The following is a 16,367-nucleotide window of genomic DNA, read 5'->3' as shown; positions in this document are numbered from 1 at the left end:
CAAATCATGTTTTTTTTTTATTTTTATACGACTAAATGCCTTTATTTCTTAGTTTTGACTTCACTAAAACGTTTTTAATAAATTTTTTTTTTCATACGACTAACTTAATTTTTTTTTCATACGACTAAATTCTTTTATCCCTTAGTTTTGACTTCACTAAAACTTTTTTATAATTTTTTTTTTCATACAACTAAATGCCTTTATTTCTTAGTTTTGACTTCAATAAAACTTTCTTTATAATTTTTTTTTTTCATACGACTAAATGGAAATTAGACCCAAAAATAAAAGGAAAATGTTTGGACTTGATCAAGTCGGGTGAAGTGTAATTATAAAGTATAAGTATGACGTCACAAGAGTAGTTGAACGTGACAACACATCTTTATTATCTATAGAGACTCAAATTCCCGGAGCGGAAGGAGTTTTAGAAAAATTTGTTGAAAGCAAGCGACGAGCCCAAATCAAATCATGTTTTTTTTTATTTTTATACGACTAAATGCCTTTATTTCTTAGTTTTGACTTCACTAAAACGTTTTTAATAAATTTTTTTTTTCATACGACTAACTTAATTTTTTTTTCATACGACTAAATTCTTTTATCCCTTAGTTTTGACTTCACTAAAACTTTTTTATAATTTTTTTTTTTCATACAACTAAATGCCTTTATTTCTTAGTTTTGACTTCAATAAAACTTTCTTTATAATTTTTTTTCTTTGTTTCTTCGTTTTGACTTCACTAAAACTTTGTTTATACATTTTTTTTCGTACGACCTTTATTTCTTAGTTTTGACTTCACTAAAACTTTGTTTATACATTTTTTTTCGTACGACCTTTATTTCTTAGTTTTGACTTCACTAAAACTTTTTTTATAATTTTTTTTTTCGTACGACTAAATGCCTTAATTCCTTAGTTTTGACTTCACTAAAATTTTTTTTATAATTTTTTTTCATACGAATAAATGCCTTAACCTTAAAACTTTTTAATTTTTTTTATACGATTAAATGCCTTTATTTCATAGTTTGTCTTCACTCCCATTGTTTTTTTTTTATATTAATTTTTTTGTTTCATACGACTAAATACCTTAATTCCTTAGTTTTGAATTCACTAAAACGTTTTTTATAAATTTTTTTTTCATACGACTAAATCCCTTAACCTTAAACCTTTTTAATTTTTTTTTCATACGACTAAATGCCTTTATTTCTCAGTTTGTCTTCACTCAAATTGTTTTTTTTTTTAAATTTTTTTTTTTCATACGAGAAATTAAGGCATTTATTATTTCTTAGTTCTGACTTCTTCTTATTTTCGTTTTTATTAAAACTTTTTTTATTCCTGCTTTGGGCTTAGCACATTGAGAAGATTTTACATAAAACCTCTCCCAAACAATCCTGGTTGCTCGCCTGCATACATACATACATACATACATGCACATGCTCTTCCTTTGTATGTTTTAAGTGTAGAGCTTAATAACTTTGCTTTGATAGAACAAAGCTGGAGATTTTACTCTTGATCGTAAAAAGCAATAATTCTGGACTCCAATACTCAGCTCACTTATACTTATACAGCTTGTTTACAGTCTCCCTCTCTATCTATCGTATAGACATACGTATGTTGTGAATTTTGTGCTTTCAAAAACCTGTTTCGGCTACAAAGTTTCTACACAATAACAATAAATTACTTATTTTTATTTGCATGTTTATACGTATAAGTATGTATGTATGTATGCATGTAAATATATCCCAAGTTTAAAAAGAAAAGGGCCACATTCGCCGAATTCAACTAGCACCTTTTTTGAGTGTAATAAAAATAATAAAAGCATAAAACACGAGTAACCCCGATTGCTGTGCAAATACCAATATTTGAAGATTTCATCGATCTTATCGAATTCAAAGTGAAAATGACTACAAATTTAATTATTCTTGTAAGGGCTCATAAAACAACGAAAATACTCACTAAATAAATTTGGTGAGTGTAAATCCCATATATGCGAGTGCGTACATATGTATGTGTGTATGTATGCATAGTAATTTATTGCAGATGTTAAGTGGTTGTTGATCAATGCAGAGCGTGACAGAATATTTATTATTATCGGGAATTATCTTACTCACCAATTACATCATGCAAGTGCTTCACATTTATGTATTATTCTTATACACACATACATACACATATACCGGTATGCCCATTTTTATCTCTTTTTTGTTTCACCGCTTTTGGTTTTTGTTTTTGTTTTCGTTTTTGTTTCTTGTTTGTGTTTTGTGTTTGGTTTTTTGTCTGTTTATTTTTTTTTTCCTTTTACTTTTTTTGCTTTAGTCTTTTTTTTATTTTGTTTGCCTACTTATCTTAAATCTACATACATCTACGAATTACAACGAAGTCGTAATTTAATAATGATAAGAGAATCGTTCCTAATCAAGTTGGTCCGCTTGCCGCGGGGATGAAGCTTAAGTCTTGGTTTAACCCCCATGCAACGAACTAAGAGGGAAGCTCCCTATGGCTATTAGCTAGCCATCCATCCGCTGAACTGCAGTGTCCCTTCAATCACCATGCGGAGATTACCGTACCGACGATCGAACTGTTACTCCTTAGCCTGGTATCCCATCATTCCCTTCCCAAGTCTGTCATAAGTCGAGTTGGGGACGACACTCCATCCACGTCTGGTGCCAGCAGTAGACCCCACCTCGCAACGCAACTCTTGGGAAGCAAGATCTGCCCTCTCAAAAGACAAGCGAATCTTGCTGTCCCTGTCACTCCAGGTGACACGGGAACTCCGGGAGGAGAAACACTCACAGCAACATCGGCAGCATCGGACCACATGGTTCAGCCAACAGTTCCTGGTGCCTGCCCTTCTGACACTATCACTGCACCGGGTAGTACCCATCACCGGAAGCAAATAAGTGCTTCAGAAAGGTACTATCGTACTAGGCGATCCACCTTCAGGATCCAGGAGAGACTGAAGGACATCAGAGTAGAGGATCTGACTGAGGAACAATCAGACTCCAAGACGTGGGATGAAGCCTTCATTACCGAACACCGGGGGAAGGCCAAAATAGCCTCTGCGCAAACGACCGAGTGAAGGGGTATCGGCTGTAACCAAAAGAAGCAAAGAAGTCTTGGTGCGATCCCTCAAGAAAACTGGGACCTGATAAACAGAAGTCTTTGGAAGGTGTACAGGGACATCCCGAAAGAAAATCCAGGACCTCTACCCAATTGCTCGTATGCGGGATAGTTTCGATCCCGTGTCAAACTAATAAGGTGCGCTGATCAGCGATCGGTGGACCTTCACACCCTGGCGATTAATCGCATAGGGGAACCTTGGCTTGGTATCAATGCAAAACGGCAACGTAGAAAACGTCCACGACACAGCCCGTTTATAGGTTGTTGATCTGTGCATAGTCGGCTGCTCGAGAAAGCGAGCCAAAAGTGGGCTTCCAAATCGTGTGCCTTTCAGCCAGGTGCCGCCATTTTATTGACCATTGCAAAGATTTTAATGTAAAAAAAAATTTTGAGAATGTAACGTTAGCCTGGAGCAATCCAGAATGCATGCAGGGAGGTTTGACGGATATTTTCTTTACCAATGAGTCCAAGAATGAAATAGGGACTGCAACCGGATGGTACTTAAACGATAGTAATAAGTATCACTATGCTGCCATCCTGAAAACATAATCGAGAGGAGATGGAGCGGGAAACAGATTGGAGTTTTCAGTCACAGCCAGGCTGGCCCTGGAGAACACGAAGCAAATTTCAAAGATTTTTCAAGAAAGTAAGAAGAAGCTTAATTCTGTCGCAAGACAAAACAGGCTTGTACTTATGTGGGTTTCAGGACACACCGGTGTTCAAGGAAACGAAATTGCGGATGAATTGGTCAACCGTAGAACAGCGGTTCCCCCACAAGGGCTAGAGCCAATAATCGGAATCAGTTCCGCAGGAATCATGAATTGGATCAGCGATTATGTAGGCAATCTACATAAAGAGCGATGGTCCGGTCTAGAACGCTACAGAACTGCAAAGTGTTTTGCGACAAGAAACAGAACAGAAAACTGTCAAACTTTCTACTAAAACTTGGAAGGAAAGACGTTCGGTTGATGGTCGGTATCATTACAGGACATAACCCATGGGATCAGCATATGACCACCATGGGAATCATTGACGGCCCAACGTGCCTGTCGTGCTTGGAGGAGGCGGATAGCACTGAGCACTTTCTCTGTGAGTGTCCTGCCTTTGCTAGAGCTACGAGTTTTGGGTGCCGATGTCGTGAGAATGAGTAATATTCGTTCTCTAAAACTGGAGGATATTTACAGATTTGCCAAAGAATCTGGAAAATTCTCACAGGACTGACTATCTCTATCTCTGTCTCTACTCTTTCCTATCTCTTTCTCCGATACTTTTCTCCTTCCCTCCTTGCCTATCTACCTTCTTTCCAGAACTTTAAATACGATGGGCTTTTTAGTCTGAGTGTTTCAGGAGTCGCCAAATCTCCTGGTGCTCCTTGGCTCGACCTTTTCAATTTTCAATTTCAACGTTAGCCTATGTGGAATCGAAAACGAAAGCTTACAGGTGGCATTGATTGATTTCACCTGTTCCGTTCGTAGCAATTTGAATGATTTATTTGCACCTTGACTCATTCGCACTTTTAAAATGAACTACAATGGGAACCACCTCACTTATATTACTGATTTCTACATTAAATACGTTTTTTCAATGAATTTCTTTATTAAGTAATGGAAAATTTTCTCGACTAGTTAGTACTTTCGACTCCGACTTGACTTGTATTTGCATTCATCTGGGTGTTAATTACTATAATATTCCCTTTAAATGTATGTATGTATGTGTATATATGTATGTAGAGGTGTGATAATTCATACTTAGACTAGAATTATTGCAAAACATCTAAATATGTGTATGTATGTATGTATGTCGTAAGTGCACATTTTTACTTCAGTCACTTACCTTCGCAGTAATTTGAGAAAGCAGCCAAAACCTCGACAGGTTGCCACCTCTGCTGTATAGGTTACTGTCATTTTTTCGCACTTTTGGTTTCTTAATTATCGCAATTGGTTATTTTATATTAATTTACGTTTTAGAATCTACTATTTGAGCTTTTTTTGTAGTTGCATTTAAAATTGACTCGTTTTGTCACAAAATAGGTGCATTCGGCGGCATATCAATGAGTGCGAGTTGTTGGTTTGGCGCGAAAGTACTCTTCAAGTGGGGCAGCATAACTGAAAATAAAAGTAATATGAGAATTAATACACTACGTAATATGTATATATTAGGGCGGGTCCATTTAAAACTCGCTAATTGCTCTGTGAAAATCGTATTCTAGGGATCAAAATAAGAAACTTTGCCGAAGGAACCATACCTCTAAAACGAGTTCTGATGTACCCCAATTTGGGTCGAACGAAAAATCCCACTTTGACCCATTTAGAGTGCTCCAATCGAGTCCAAATGTATGACCGATCCCCACTAACTTTGGACGGCCGATCCACCCATGCCAGTGGCACACCCCCTGGAACTCCTCTGGGGGGTTCGCCATACAATCATTTCAAAATATCACCATTTTTGGCCTTTACATGAAAAAATCAGCTAAATGGCTACGTTTTTTCTTTATTTTTATTTATTTATAATAATAATATCTATTTTTTCTCTTAAGAAATTTATTTAGTCAGAACATATGTAAATGAAAAAATTAATTTAAGTGAGTTATAGAAAAGAAACTAAAAACCTTACAAATAGGTTTTCATTAAAAAAAAAAAAAAACGAAAAGCCGCGCAGGCATGAAAGATGATAGTATTGCAGTCTATATTGTTTGGCTATGAAAATAAATGCTCAGCTTTTGCACACTACTGTGCAGCGGATTTTAATTAAGTTTCCCACTCAAGCGTAATGACAAAGGTGTGTGTATGTATGTATATATGAATAAAAATGGCAAGAGATACATTTAAAATTATTTGCACGGCTGTGACAAAATACCTACAAGTATACAATATAGAGAGGTATTCCATTTAAATATAGAGAGGCATTCCATTTGTTATATAAAATGGACTGTCATATAAGTGGAGAGGCAATTCATATCCCAATAAAAAATAGATTATTGAACCTGATAATTTTCACTTTATAGTCACATTCATAAATTAGTATGCAAGGGACAGCGAATATTCAATATTCAAATATGGAATCGGGTTCTTGTACTCGCATATTTTTCAAATAGTAAACACAAATTCACGAGGCTCGTTTTGGCGTTGCATTGTTCGTAAATAAAGGCAACAAGTAATAGTACATAAAAAATACATTGGCGAGGGCAGACGACAGACGACAGGTAGCATACGCCAAATATTAAAAACTTTCTTATGAATGCAATTATTTAGATGGCATTACGGCATTTTGGCTGCAGATCTGCAATTGTAGACGTCGCCAAATTATATCCACATAAATCTACACTCGCAAAACTGAGCTACAAGGCGGCGCAAAATTAGTCATCTGATTTTGTTTTTGAATAACTTTTTTACTAAGTAATAAAAAAATTATTTTGATTGATGGAAATCTTAATTTTGACCTTTACACACTCCATTGCCCAGCCTGTTTATATACTGCAGCTGCCTAATTCACAAGTGTGATATATGATGGACTTACGACGCCATTAGCAAAAATTATAAAACGCAAATCAATTCAGCGTTCAGCGCAGCAAATGCGTTCTGCCCGCTTGACGAAAAATTTGCATGTGAAAACAACAGAAACGTAATATGTACAAGCATCATTTTTAACGCGAGAAAAGTTAATTTTTAGATTATTTTTTGTGTGCACTTCCATGCACGAATTGTGTTGATCTAACAGCATACAGTGGGGAATTTGCGGCCAATTTTGCTCAAAAATGGCTACAGGATCTAATTTTCGACGGATTTTAATATTTTTTTTTAATTGCTTGTAAATGATTTTGGAAGAGATTGTATAGGGCCGAAATTTAATTTTTGTTTAATAAAGTACACATCCTTGGATTGTACTTTATTCAGAAAAACTTAAAATCAAAAAAAATTAAATGTATTAAAATTCGGTTTGGAATTTTTTTATTGCAGTTTTAATCAACGGTAATACATCAGAGCAGGTAAGCAAATTTCCGGTAGCGGCAGGCTAATCACCTATCCTGCCAGAAATGAAATAGATTAACGAAACCAATGCAAGACAAGTCTTGTCGAGCCCCTATGTTCCCGAGAGGAGTGAAAAAGGGAGCAAAAAAAAACAAAATTTCCTACCCCTCTTGAGGAGTGAAATCATCCTCTTACTACTTAAAAACTTAAAAACATTAGAGAAGAGAAACCTAGAAAAAAATTATATCTACGTTTTTGAGGATGCTGAAGACGAATTCATTGTCTGTTTGACCTTGCGGGGTCAGTTCAAGGTCAAACACAGAATATTTACCGGCAAAATAAAGAAAAATTTATGTTTGGGCTTTTGTTGTTGCCTAGTCAGAATTCGTTGCCAGTTTCGAAGTCAATCTTAGCTCTATAGCCATCTGGGTTTATGCCAAGATTATTAATAGCTTCGAGATCGGCGAAAAAACTTCTGAATTGGGATGAAAGTCCTCCCAGGTACGAAAGTCAGTTAGTCAGTCAGTCACTTTCCAAGGATAATAGATTATGAAGCAAAATTCTGAGAGTACCTTCGGTTGACACGTCATCGGAGATTCGTCAATAGAGTTCTGTCCACTCATTTCACACTTATTCACACACTCGTCCAATCAGTCGTTGTTCAGATGGCAGCGAAGTAACATATCACCAACACATTTCCAGTTTTTTCGTAAGCATACCGCTATCATAACCCCGGTTACGCCAGCAAATCAGCTAATTCCTTCAAAATCGCTGAGAGTCGGTTAACTGTTAAAATGCGAGGTTAACGTTTTCCAACACCTGAAGTGGCTGTTGAAGCATTTAAGCAGCTCGTTTTGGAGGTATCCACTTCTGAGTTACAAAAGTGATTTGAAAGTTGGTTCAAGCAAATGCAGAAGTGCATTGACTTTCAAGGAGAATATTTTGAAAAAAAAAAATTAAATTATTTTCATTATTATTTTATGTACTTTGTTTTCTTTATTGAGTACAAAATATGAATTTAGAGGAAAAAAATCTATTATTTTCTCGGGAGTTGGCTGTAATGATTGAGATCTCGTAAAGTATTCATCAAACAATTTGAAGTTTATGCCGTTGTCAAGGTGACATTTCACACTAAAAAGTTTCCTTTGGAGTTTTTTGTTGGTTCCATTCAGTTGTGAGTTACAGGGTGTTAACAATGGAAGTCAACAAAGAGAAAGTTCGGTACATTTTTCAGTTTTTCTTTGATAAAGACGAAAATGCAAGCCAGGTGCAATGCCGCTGAAATTGTGAATGAAGTTTATGGTGCCGATACTGTAAAAGCTAATTATGAGCAATTTTGGTTTCATCGATTCCGTTCATTCACTTTTGATATTAAAGAAAATGCCGATTATGTCGACAAAATCACAAAAATATTCGAAGGTGGCCGGCATGTTGTAGTCGTAGCATCGCCCAGGAGCTAAACACCGGCAATAGAACAGTTTTAAACCATTGGCGCAAAAATTTTACGCAAAAGAAAGGGTTTATTTTTCCCCAAACTAATATAAAAAACAACCCGCGTGCAATAATGTCAAATGTGAAGTGTCTGGAATTGTCTCCAGTTGTGAATTTTGTCGAAATAAAAAGTATGTCGTGTATTCGTTATATGGAGAAAATGTGCAACACTGTCAATAACAAGAATGACCAAAAATCAAGGGGAATTTTAAGCCAAATCAAACAGATGGGCTATAAAACTGTCTATCCAACACTTTGTTTTTTTTAATTCTGAGTAAAAAATTTCAAATTTTGATGTAAATTTTTAGAATAAACTATGTTTTCATAAAAAATTTGCATATTCTTGTAGAATAAATTTGTGAAGATTAAAAAAAGAAAGGTACGCGCCAAATATATTTATATGTATGTAAAGAAAGGTAGTGCAAACTAGTTAAAATATGCTATATTTATTATATTGACCACGAATTTGACTGCAATTCCGCTTGTTGTTCCTATAGCAGCATAAACATTCCCCACGCATGTACGGAGAATGTTACTGGAGTGACAGCCCTCGGCCGGAGGAGTAAGTAAATTCGCGTCGTTCGGGTAACGCAGAACCGACTGTCGTGGGAACGACGAAAGAGCAATTCCGCTATTTTCCCCTGCTTGCTATCAACAAAGCAAAACGTTTTATTTGAAGTTGAAAAGCGCGTCGCATAGAAAGTTCAATTCGGCTCAGTTCAGTTAAACTCTTCAATAGCTTTTTTTTGTTTGTTTTGTTGTTTTGTGTTGAAATTTTATAGAAAGGTGTCAGAGGTGCTGTTGATGAGTTACTTTTCTACCGTATATAGATAGAATTCTATTAAAAGTATTGTATTTTATAAAAGTTTAATTGTTTGCCATACACTTTATTTTTGAATGAGTTTAATTGAAAAAAAAGGAAAATAAAAATATAAAAAATCGAATGTCAACAACGCGTTTTTATTACTCTACTTGACGTTGTTCTCGCGTGGGTGCAGCTAAAGGTCGGTCTATCCATATGAATGACATGAATTATTAGTTACGTCTGCATACATATATTATGAATATATGAGCATTGTTTGTTCGTGTTTGTATTGTAGCATGCGTCAGCGTGGCTGTCAGAAGTAATAGACAAAATAATACAAATAAATAAAAGCATTATTCCATGTTGCATGCGAATTTATAAAATTTTTAATAAATATTAATAAATTTTTACGGGAAAAACAGTGACTTGACAAATGGAATGAATTCAATGCTCAATTAGCGCTCAAGGTATTGCTATAGTTCCCCATGTCTTATCATTTGTGAGATGCTGCATTTTAATTTTAACAAATAAATTATTAATTTTAATTAATAAATTAGAAAGGTGTAGGGAATGCACTTCTGAGGTGAAGGGGAGCATTTCATATATGCTATGCAATGCACTTCTAAACGAGTAGAAAAACTCGTCATGAAAAACCAAGGTGACACAAAATTTATCACCCTCTCGGAAGATTTATAATTTTTGCAAATGGCGTCGTACGTCAATCATATTTGACACTTGTGACTACTCTATAAAGTTGAAGTATAGAAACAGGCATGCAACGGAGCGCGTCAAAGGTCAAAATAAAGATTTCTATCAGTCAACATAATTTTGTTTTTATTTAGTAAACAAGTTATTCGAAAACAAAATTAGATGATTAATTTTGCACCAGTTAAGCAAATTAGGAAGCAATTTTTTCAAGCGCAGCTTTTACTTAACAGCCCGTGTAAACACGCATTTCGCTGTGCAAAAAAATGTAAGAGAAAAAGAACTACCGCCAACAACTCCGCAATTCAGTTCCGAAATAGTATTGGCTAACAGCAGCAATAAATCGCATTATCACACACTTAACATTTTTTTCCACAGTTTATCACCACGAATTAGACTCCTCCTTGGCTGCTGATATCACCTGACCGGTTTAAAAGTATAACGGTTATGGGGTTTTTCCCTTCAAAATGAGCGGAAATCTCTGTCACGTCGCCAAAATTAGGTAAACAGTTAATGCTAAGCAAATTGTCATTGCAATCGTGAAGCTCATAAAACTGTTTGCGAGATTTTTTATGGCGCTAAAACAGTTATCGCAAGTCTTCGAAGCAATAAAAGTCTAAAGACAGTACTTGACTTCGAGAATAATTTGCAATTGAAATTAATCTAACTGGTTTTGCTATCTTTTTTTTGTTTTATTTGTTTTTTCATTAACACATTTATGTCTATATATATGTGTGTGTGTGTGCGTGTATATCATTTAATTAAAAATATATGCCAAAGTAGATTTACCACATATTTTTGTCTCTAGAACACACAATTAGAGATAAACAATTCATATTTTCTTATTAAAAAAAATTTTGTTTAATTGTTCTGATTTCTATTTAATAATTAATGAATCAGTTATTTATTGCCCATTTATAATTTATTCTGGTCCTACGTTCCAGACGGAGTTAAAGGGAATTATACTTATATATATACGAGGTGTGTTCAAAAAGTATCGCGAATTTTGTCTTTTTTCAAAAATTATTTATTTATTCATTCATATCTATTTCGTCCCCTCCAAAGTAATCCCCATGAGATATTATGCACTTGTGCCAATCTTCGAAGCACTGCAAAAAATCATTTTTTTTTTATCTTGTTCAGCTCCTCCTTCGATGCCGTAGCGTCGTCCTTTCATGGGCCTCTTCAGCTTCGGGAACAAGAAAAAGTCACAGTGGGCCAGATCTGGGTTGGGTGTGTTGTTTTTGACAAAAAAATCGCGCACAATCAACGATGTGTGAACAGGGGCGTTATCCTGATGCAAGAGCCAATTTTTGCTCTTCGACAAATCCGAGCGTTTCTGGCGGATTATTTCATGCAAATAATATTCCTTATTGACCGTTTTACCCTGTGGCAAGAACTCATGATGAACAACGCCCCTGCAATCGAAGAAAACGGTAAGAAAAACTTTTACATTCGACCGAACTTGGCGCGCTTTTTTCGTTTTTCGGGATGATTGAGCTTTGGTTTCCACGTCATAACCATAAACCCATGATTCGTCACCAGTTACCAGTCACCCTCTGGAGCACATTTGGGCCGTCGCGGACAGAGTCCATAATCTCATTAGCAATGCTCATGCGATGCTGCTTTTGGTTGAAATTGAGCAGTTTTGGTACGAATTTTGCGGCGACCCGTCTCATGCCCAAATCATTGAAAAAAGTCGAATGGCACGAGCCAATCGATATGTCTAGGGCCTCAGCAACTTCTCTAACGATGATTCGACGATTGGGTAATACCATTTTCTTCACGGAAGTGCTTGGGCATCCGGCACGCTTTTCGTCGCTGACATCTTCTCGGCCATCTGAGAACATTTTGTGCCACCTATAAACGTTGCTTTGGTCCAAAGTAGCTTCTCCGTATGACACAGTCAACATTCGGAATGCATCCGCGGACTTAATTTCGTTTTTCATACAAAATTTGATACAGGTTCTTTGATCCTTTGAAGACGAGCCGAAACACGTGCAAGCAAAGCAGCTGTGAACATTCAAAATGGCCGAACTCGTCGGCATGAGTGAGAGACATGAGTACCAACATATCGCCACAAAAAAATCGAAATTCGAATATACGTAACCAGCGAAAACTCAAAATTCGCGATACTTTTTGAACACACCTCGTATAGGTATATGGTTCGATTTTTATTTAAGTAAGCTAATGTAAAATACTTAAGTAGTAACTACACCTGTGCTCGCAATAACAGCAGTTGCATTCTTTGAACTATTTATTTTTTTTTTTTAATTTTTATTTTATAAAAAATATTGTTTATGCCAAAGCAAAAGCCATATAACTTAAAGTTACAAATTTTGCACAAAATTAAAATAAAAAATAATATAATAATTAAAATAATTTCAGGTATGCAGTTTTCTAGTCCATATAATTTTGATAGGGTGTTTTTTTTAGAGGTTAGGTTTTCAAGATGAAATAAAACGTATATAATTTAATGTTATGGCCAAGAATTTAGCTTTATTATAAAGATAAGGATTTGCCATTATGTTTTAAAAATGATTTCGGGCAATTGGCCGCCGCGGCTGGCTCGAATAAATTCCAGCCGAGAGGCCCGAATTTCGACCACTTTTTGCAGCAATTGGGGCCGTATGTCAGCAATAACGCGCCGAATATTCTCTTCCAAGACGTCAATCGTCTCGGGCTTATCTGCGTAGACAAGCGACTTCACATAATCCCACAAGAAATAGTCCAGCGGTGTTATATCGCACGATCTTGGAGGCCACGCCACAGGTCCACGGCGCTCACAAAAAGTTTCCTTCAATAAATCGATTGTTGCGTTGGCTGTATGGCATGTAGCGCCGTCTTGTTGGAACCAAAGGTCGTCCACCTCAACATCGTCCAATTCAGGCACGAAAAAGTCATTAATCATGGCTCTATAGCGCTCTCCATTGACTGTAACATTATGGCCGGCTTCATTTTTAAAGAAATATGGACCAATGATTCCCTCTGCCCATAGAGCACACCAAACAGTGACTTTTTGAGGATGTAACGGCGTCTCAGCAATGGCTTGTGGATTATATTCACTCCAAATGCGACAATTTTGCTTATTGACATACCCATTCAACCAAAAGTGAGCTTCATCGCTGAACAAAAACCATTATTTTCGAACCGCGCGAACCGAACCATTATTTTCGTAATAAATTTGCACGATTTGCAAACGTTGTTCAGGTGTAAGTCTATTCATTATGAAATGGCAAACCAAACTGAGCATAAATCAAGTGACAACTGTCAAAAAGACCATCTACGAAAAAAGTAGTGCCAACTTGAAAACCTAACCTCTAAAAAAAATACCCTTTATAATAGAATGCAAGTTTCAATTGGCCAAAAAAATTTTATTGATTTTCAATTTTTTTGCAGGCGATCTTGTGCATTTTCTCCATTTTAAAAAAAATTTTGAAGAATTCGTTATATAGAAAGAAAATGCATAACACTGTCAACCAAAAAAAAAAATATATATCAAAAATTAACGCGAATTTTTAGCTCCTTTAAACTAGCAAAATAAACTAAATTGAATTGGCTACAAAACTGCTTATTCAGAATTTTTTGTCAAAATTTTGAATAAAATATTTGAAATTTTTATGAAATATTTGTCTTTTTTTTTGCATATTTTGAGCTGTATGGTGCTTGTTGCGCAAAATTAATCATCCAATTTTGTTTTTTAATAACTTTTTTACTAAATAAAAAAATTATTTTGAGTGATGGAAGTCATTATGGTCTTTATAGTGGCGTTAATCGTGATTAACGACTTAATTCGGAATTAATTTAAATAATTTAAGGGGACAAATAGAAAGAGAGGGAGAGTTTGACGGTGAATGTCAGAGGTCTCAACACCCAGTCCAAGCTGGCTATACAGTACTTAGGGGTTACGATTGACTCGCGCATGACCTTCAGAGAGCACGCGGTGAAAGCCAGTACGAAAGGCGCCGTAGTTGCAAATGCTCTAACAAGGTTGCTGCCGAACATTGGGGGAGCCCAAGGTGCAAGAAGGAGACTTCTATCTACTGTGATAGAGCCCATCCTGTTATATGCAGCTCCCATTTGGTCCCAAGCCCGAGAAGTATACCTACGAGGGGCCAGGCAGGTTTATAGAGTGAGTGCTTTGCAAGTAGCCTGTGCATACCGGACAGTATCTGATGATGCAATTTGCGAGATTGCGGGAAAAATTCCACTGGATATCCGAGCACGTGAACTAAACCGTCTCTATCCAATTTACGTTCTAAAATTTTTTTGGCATATTCTTAAAGGATTATATTTATTTTATGAAAAAAAAAAAATTTTTTCGAAATTTTACAGGTATCTGTCCCCTTAAACTGATTGGGTGAATTCTGGAAGGCAATATTGCCGAAAAATGACAGTTAATAATGAATGTGATTGTGAATGAAAAGTAATGAGAAGAAGAACAAGAAAGTCGATGCAATGCTAGTTTTCACTAACACATTCGAGATTACATGAATTGTGTTGATATTTCGGAGCAGTTTGAGAAATTCCAATATAAGATTTTTTTTAATAAGCAATTATTTCTCACATCAGCTATTACGCACTCCATTTCTAGTCTGTTTGTATACTGCACCTGTTTAGCTCACAAGCAAGTACGATAGAATACATAGTTGCGCCTTCCGAATTTTTATGAGGAGCTTTTTCATCGCAAAAATACTCTCGGAGGTTCGCCATTGCCTGGCGAGCGGCGACTGCTATTAGAAAAAACTTTTTTCTTTTCATCTTACACCGAGATTCGAGCCTACGTTCTCTCTGAATTCTGAATGGCAGTCGCGCATTCGGCTACGGCAGCCGCCTTTTTCGCATTAAAATGGTTGAGTTAAAAAATATAAATGAAAAATTTTCATCTTGGACGCAAAGGTAAATAAATAATTCTCAGCGCTTTCCTTTCGACTACTTAAAGGGCCAACTAATTGAATGCAGCTTTTGTTGTTGTTGTAGCAGTATAAACATTCCCCAAACCTGTACGGGGAATACTGATAGAGTGACAGTCCTTGGCCGGATGAAAATCCGGCTCATCCCGGTAACATAGAACCAACTGTAGTGGACCACACAAGCAGACGAGTTTATGGAGAGGCTTATAAAGCATAGTTTTGTGGGGCTTTGTTTTGTGCTTTTTCACCTCCAAACCCATTCGCTTCACTGCTTTATCCAGATTGCAAAGCATAAAACTAATGACGCAGTTGTTGAGGACCAAATCAAAATATAATCAGACAGAAATTTTTGAATCATAGTTTTGACTACTCTTTTTATTTGTCCCCAAAAGTAATAATAATTACCTGAATTTTGATTTCTCTTTCATGTTATTTTATTTGATTTTTTTAAATAAACAAATTTAAATAATACACATTTTTGAATGATAATTTTTTTACTCTATTTAGTTTTCTTTCAAGATCATCTCAAATTGGAGAAACTTTTGATTAAATGTAGCGATCTAAAAGGAGACTAAATATATAGAAAAAAAAAGTTTTTTTTGGCCAATAAAGTATTCCATATTTCAGTTTTACATTCAGTCATACGTTCGTACCCGTCATCCGAGATATGACCAGTCGGCAATTTTTTCATTGAACATGGGTTTAGACATATGTACATATTTATAATGATACATACGTACATATATGAAAATAAAATTATGAACACATCAATTCTCACTTTCCTTTATCTGCGCACATTTGCTTCAGTTTTATGCCCCAAAGGTAGTCGGAATTTTGTATTTTTTCGCGTCGTGTTGCTGTTGTTTTTATAATTTAAGAACAAAAGCATGCGAAAACTGGCGTTGATCTGCTATGCAGTAATGCCGCTTATGAGAATACAAGTGCGTACATATTTATATGACGCAATGATGCCCTGCGGTTTGTTTTTGAGTGTAAGTATACATACATACATACACACATACATACATACATATGTATGTACATATTTATCCAACGCTTTGAAAATACGGGTCAAGTTCATTTAAATTGATATTCATATTATGCACTTGTATGTATGTATGTATGTGAATTTTACCCTATCCTTCGCGCATTGCTGCGATATCAGAAGAAATAAAATTCTGGGAAATTGAAATTCAATATGCATACATATGAACATTGTGTTCAATACTTATACATACATTACCAAATATTTCAGTTCCATTTCAACCCTCCGTTGCAGACCTTTTTTAAAACCTTCGGTTGGGCACCTGAGTCTGGCCTTTTTTCGTGCTGTTCGAGGATGCTTTTTGCAAGCTTATTTCTATAAATCGATAGAA

The 16,367-nt window shown here is 35.8% G+C and overlaps 1 protein-coding gene across 5 annotated transcripts in view; it reads right to left on the bottom strand.

Annotated features, from left to right (window-relative positions):
- Positions 1 to 16,367, bottom strand: part of LOC129237199 (bestrophin-1) — a 79,526-nt gene that overhangs the window by 25,344 nt on the left and 37,815 nt on the right. For all 5 annotated transcript variants that reach the window (XM_054871730.1, XM_054871721.1, XM_054871737.1 and 2 more), the window contains exon 2: positions 4,943 to 5,214. In XM_054871730.1, the coding sequence (XP_054727705.1) occupies positions 4,943 to 5,013 (71 nt within the window). In that variant the 5' untranslated portion in view covers positions 5,014 to 5,214. The remainder of the gene's footprint in view (positions 1 to 4,942; positions 5,215 to 16,367) is intronic.

This window comes from Anastrepha obliqua, chromosome 1 (assembly GCF_027943255.1).
Source record: "Anastrepha obliqua isolate idAnaObli1 chromosome 1, idAnaObli1_1.0, whole genome shotgun sequence".
Lineage (NCBI taxonomy): Eukaryota > Metazoa > Arthropoda > Insecta > Diptera > Tephritidae > Anastrepha > Anastrepha obliqua.
This window is presented reverse-complemented; position numbering and strand designations above follow the sequence as displayed.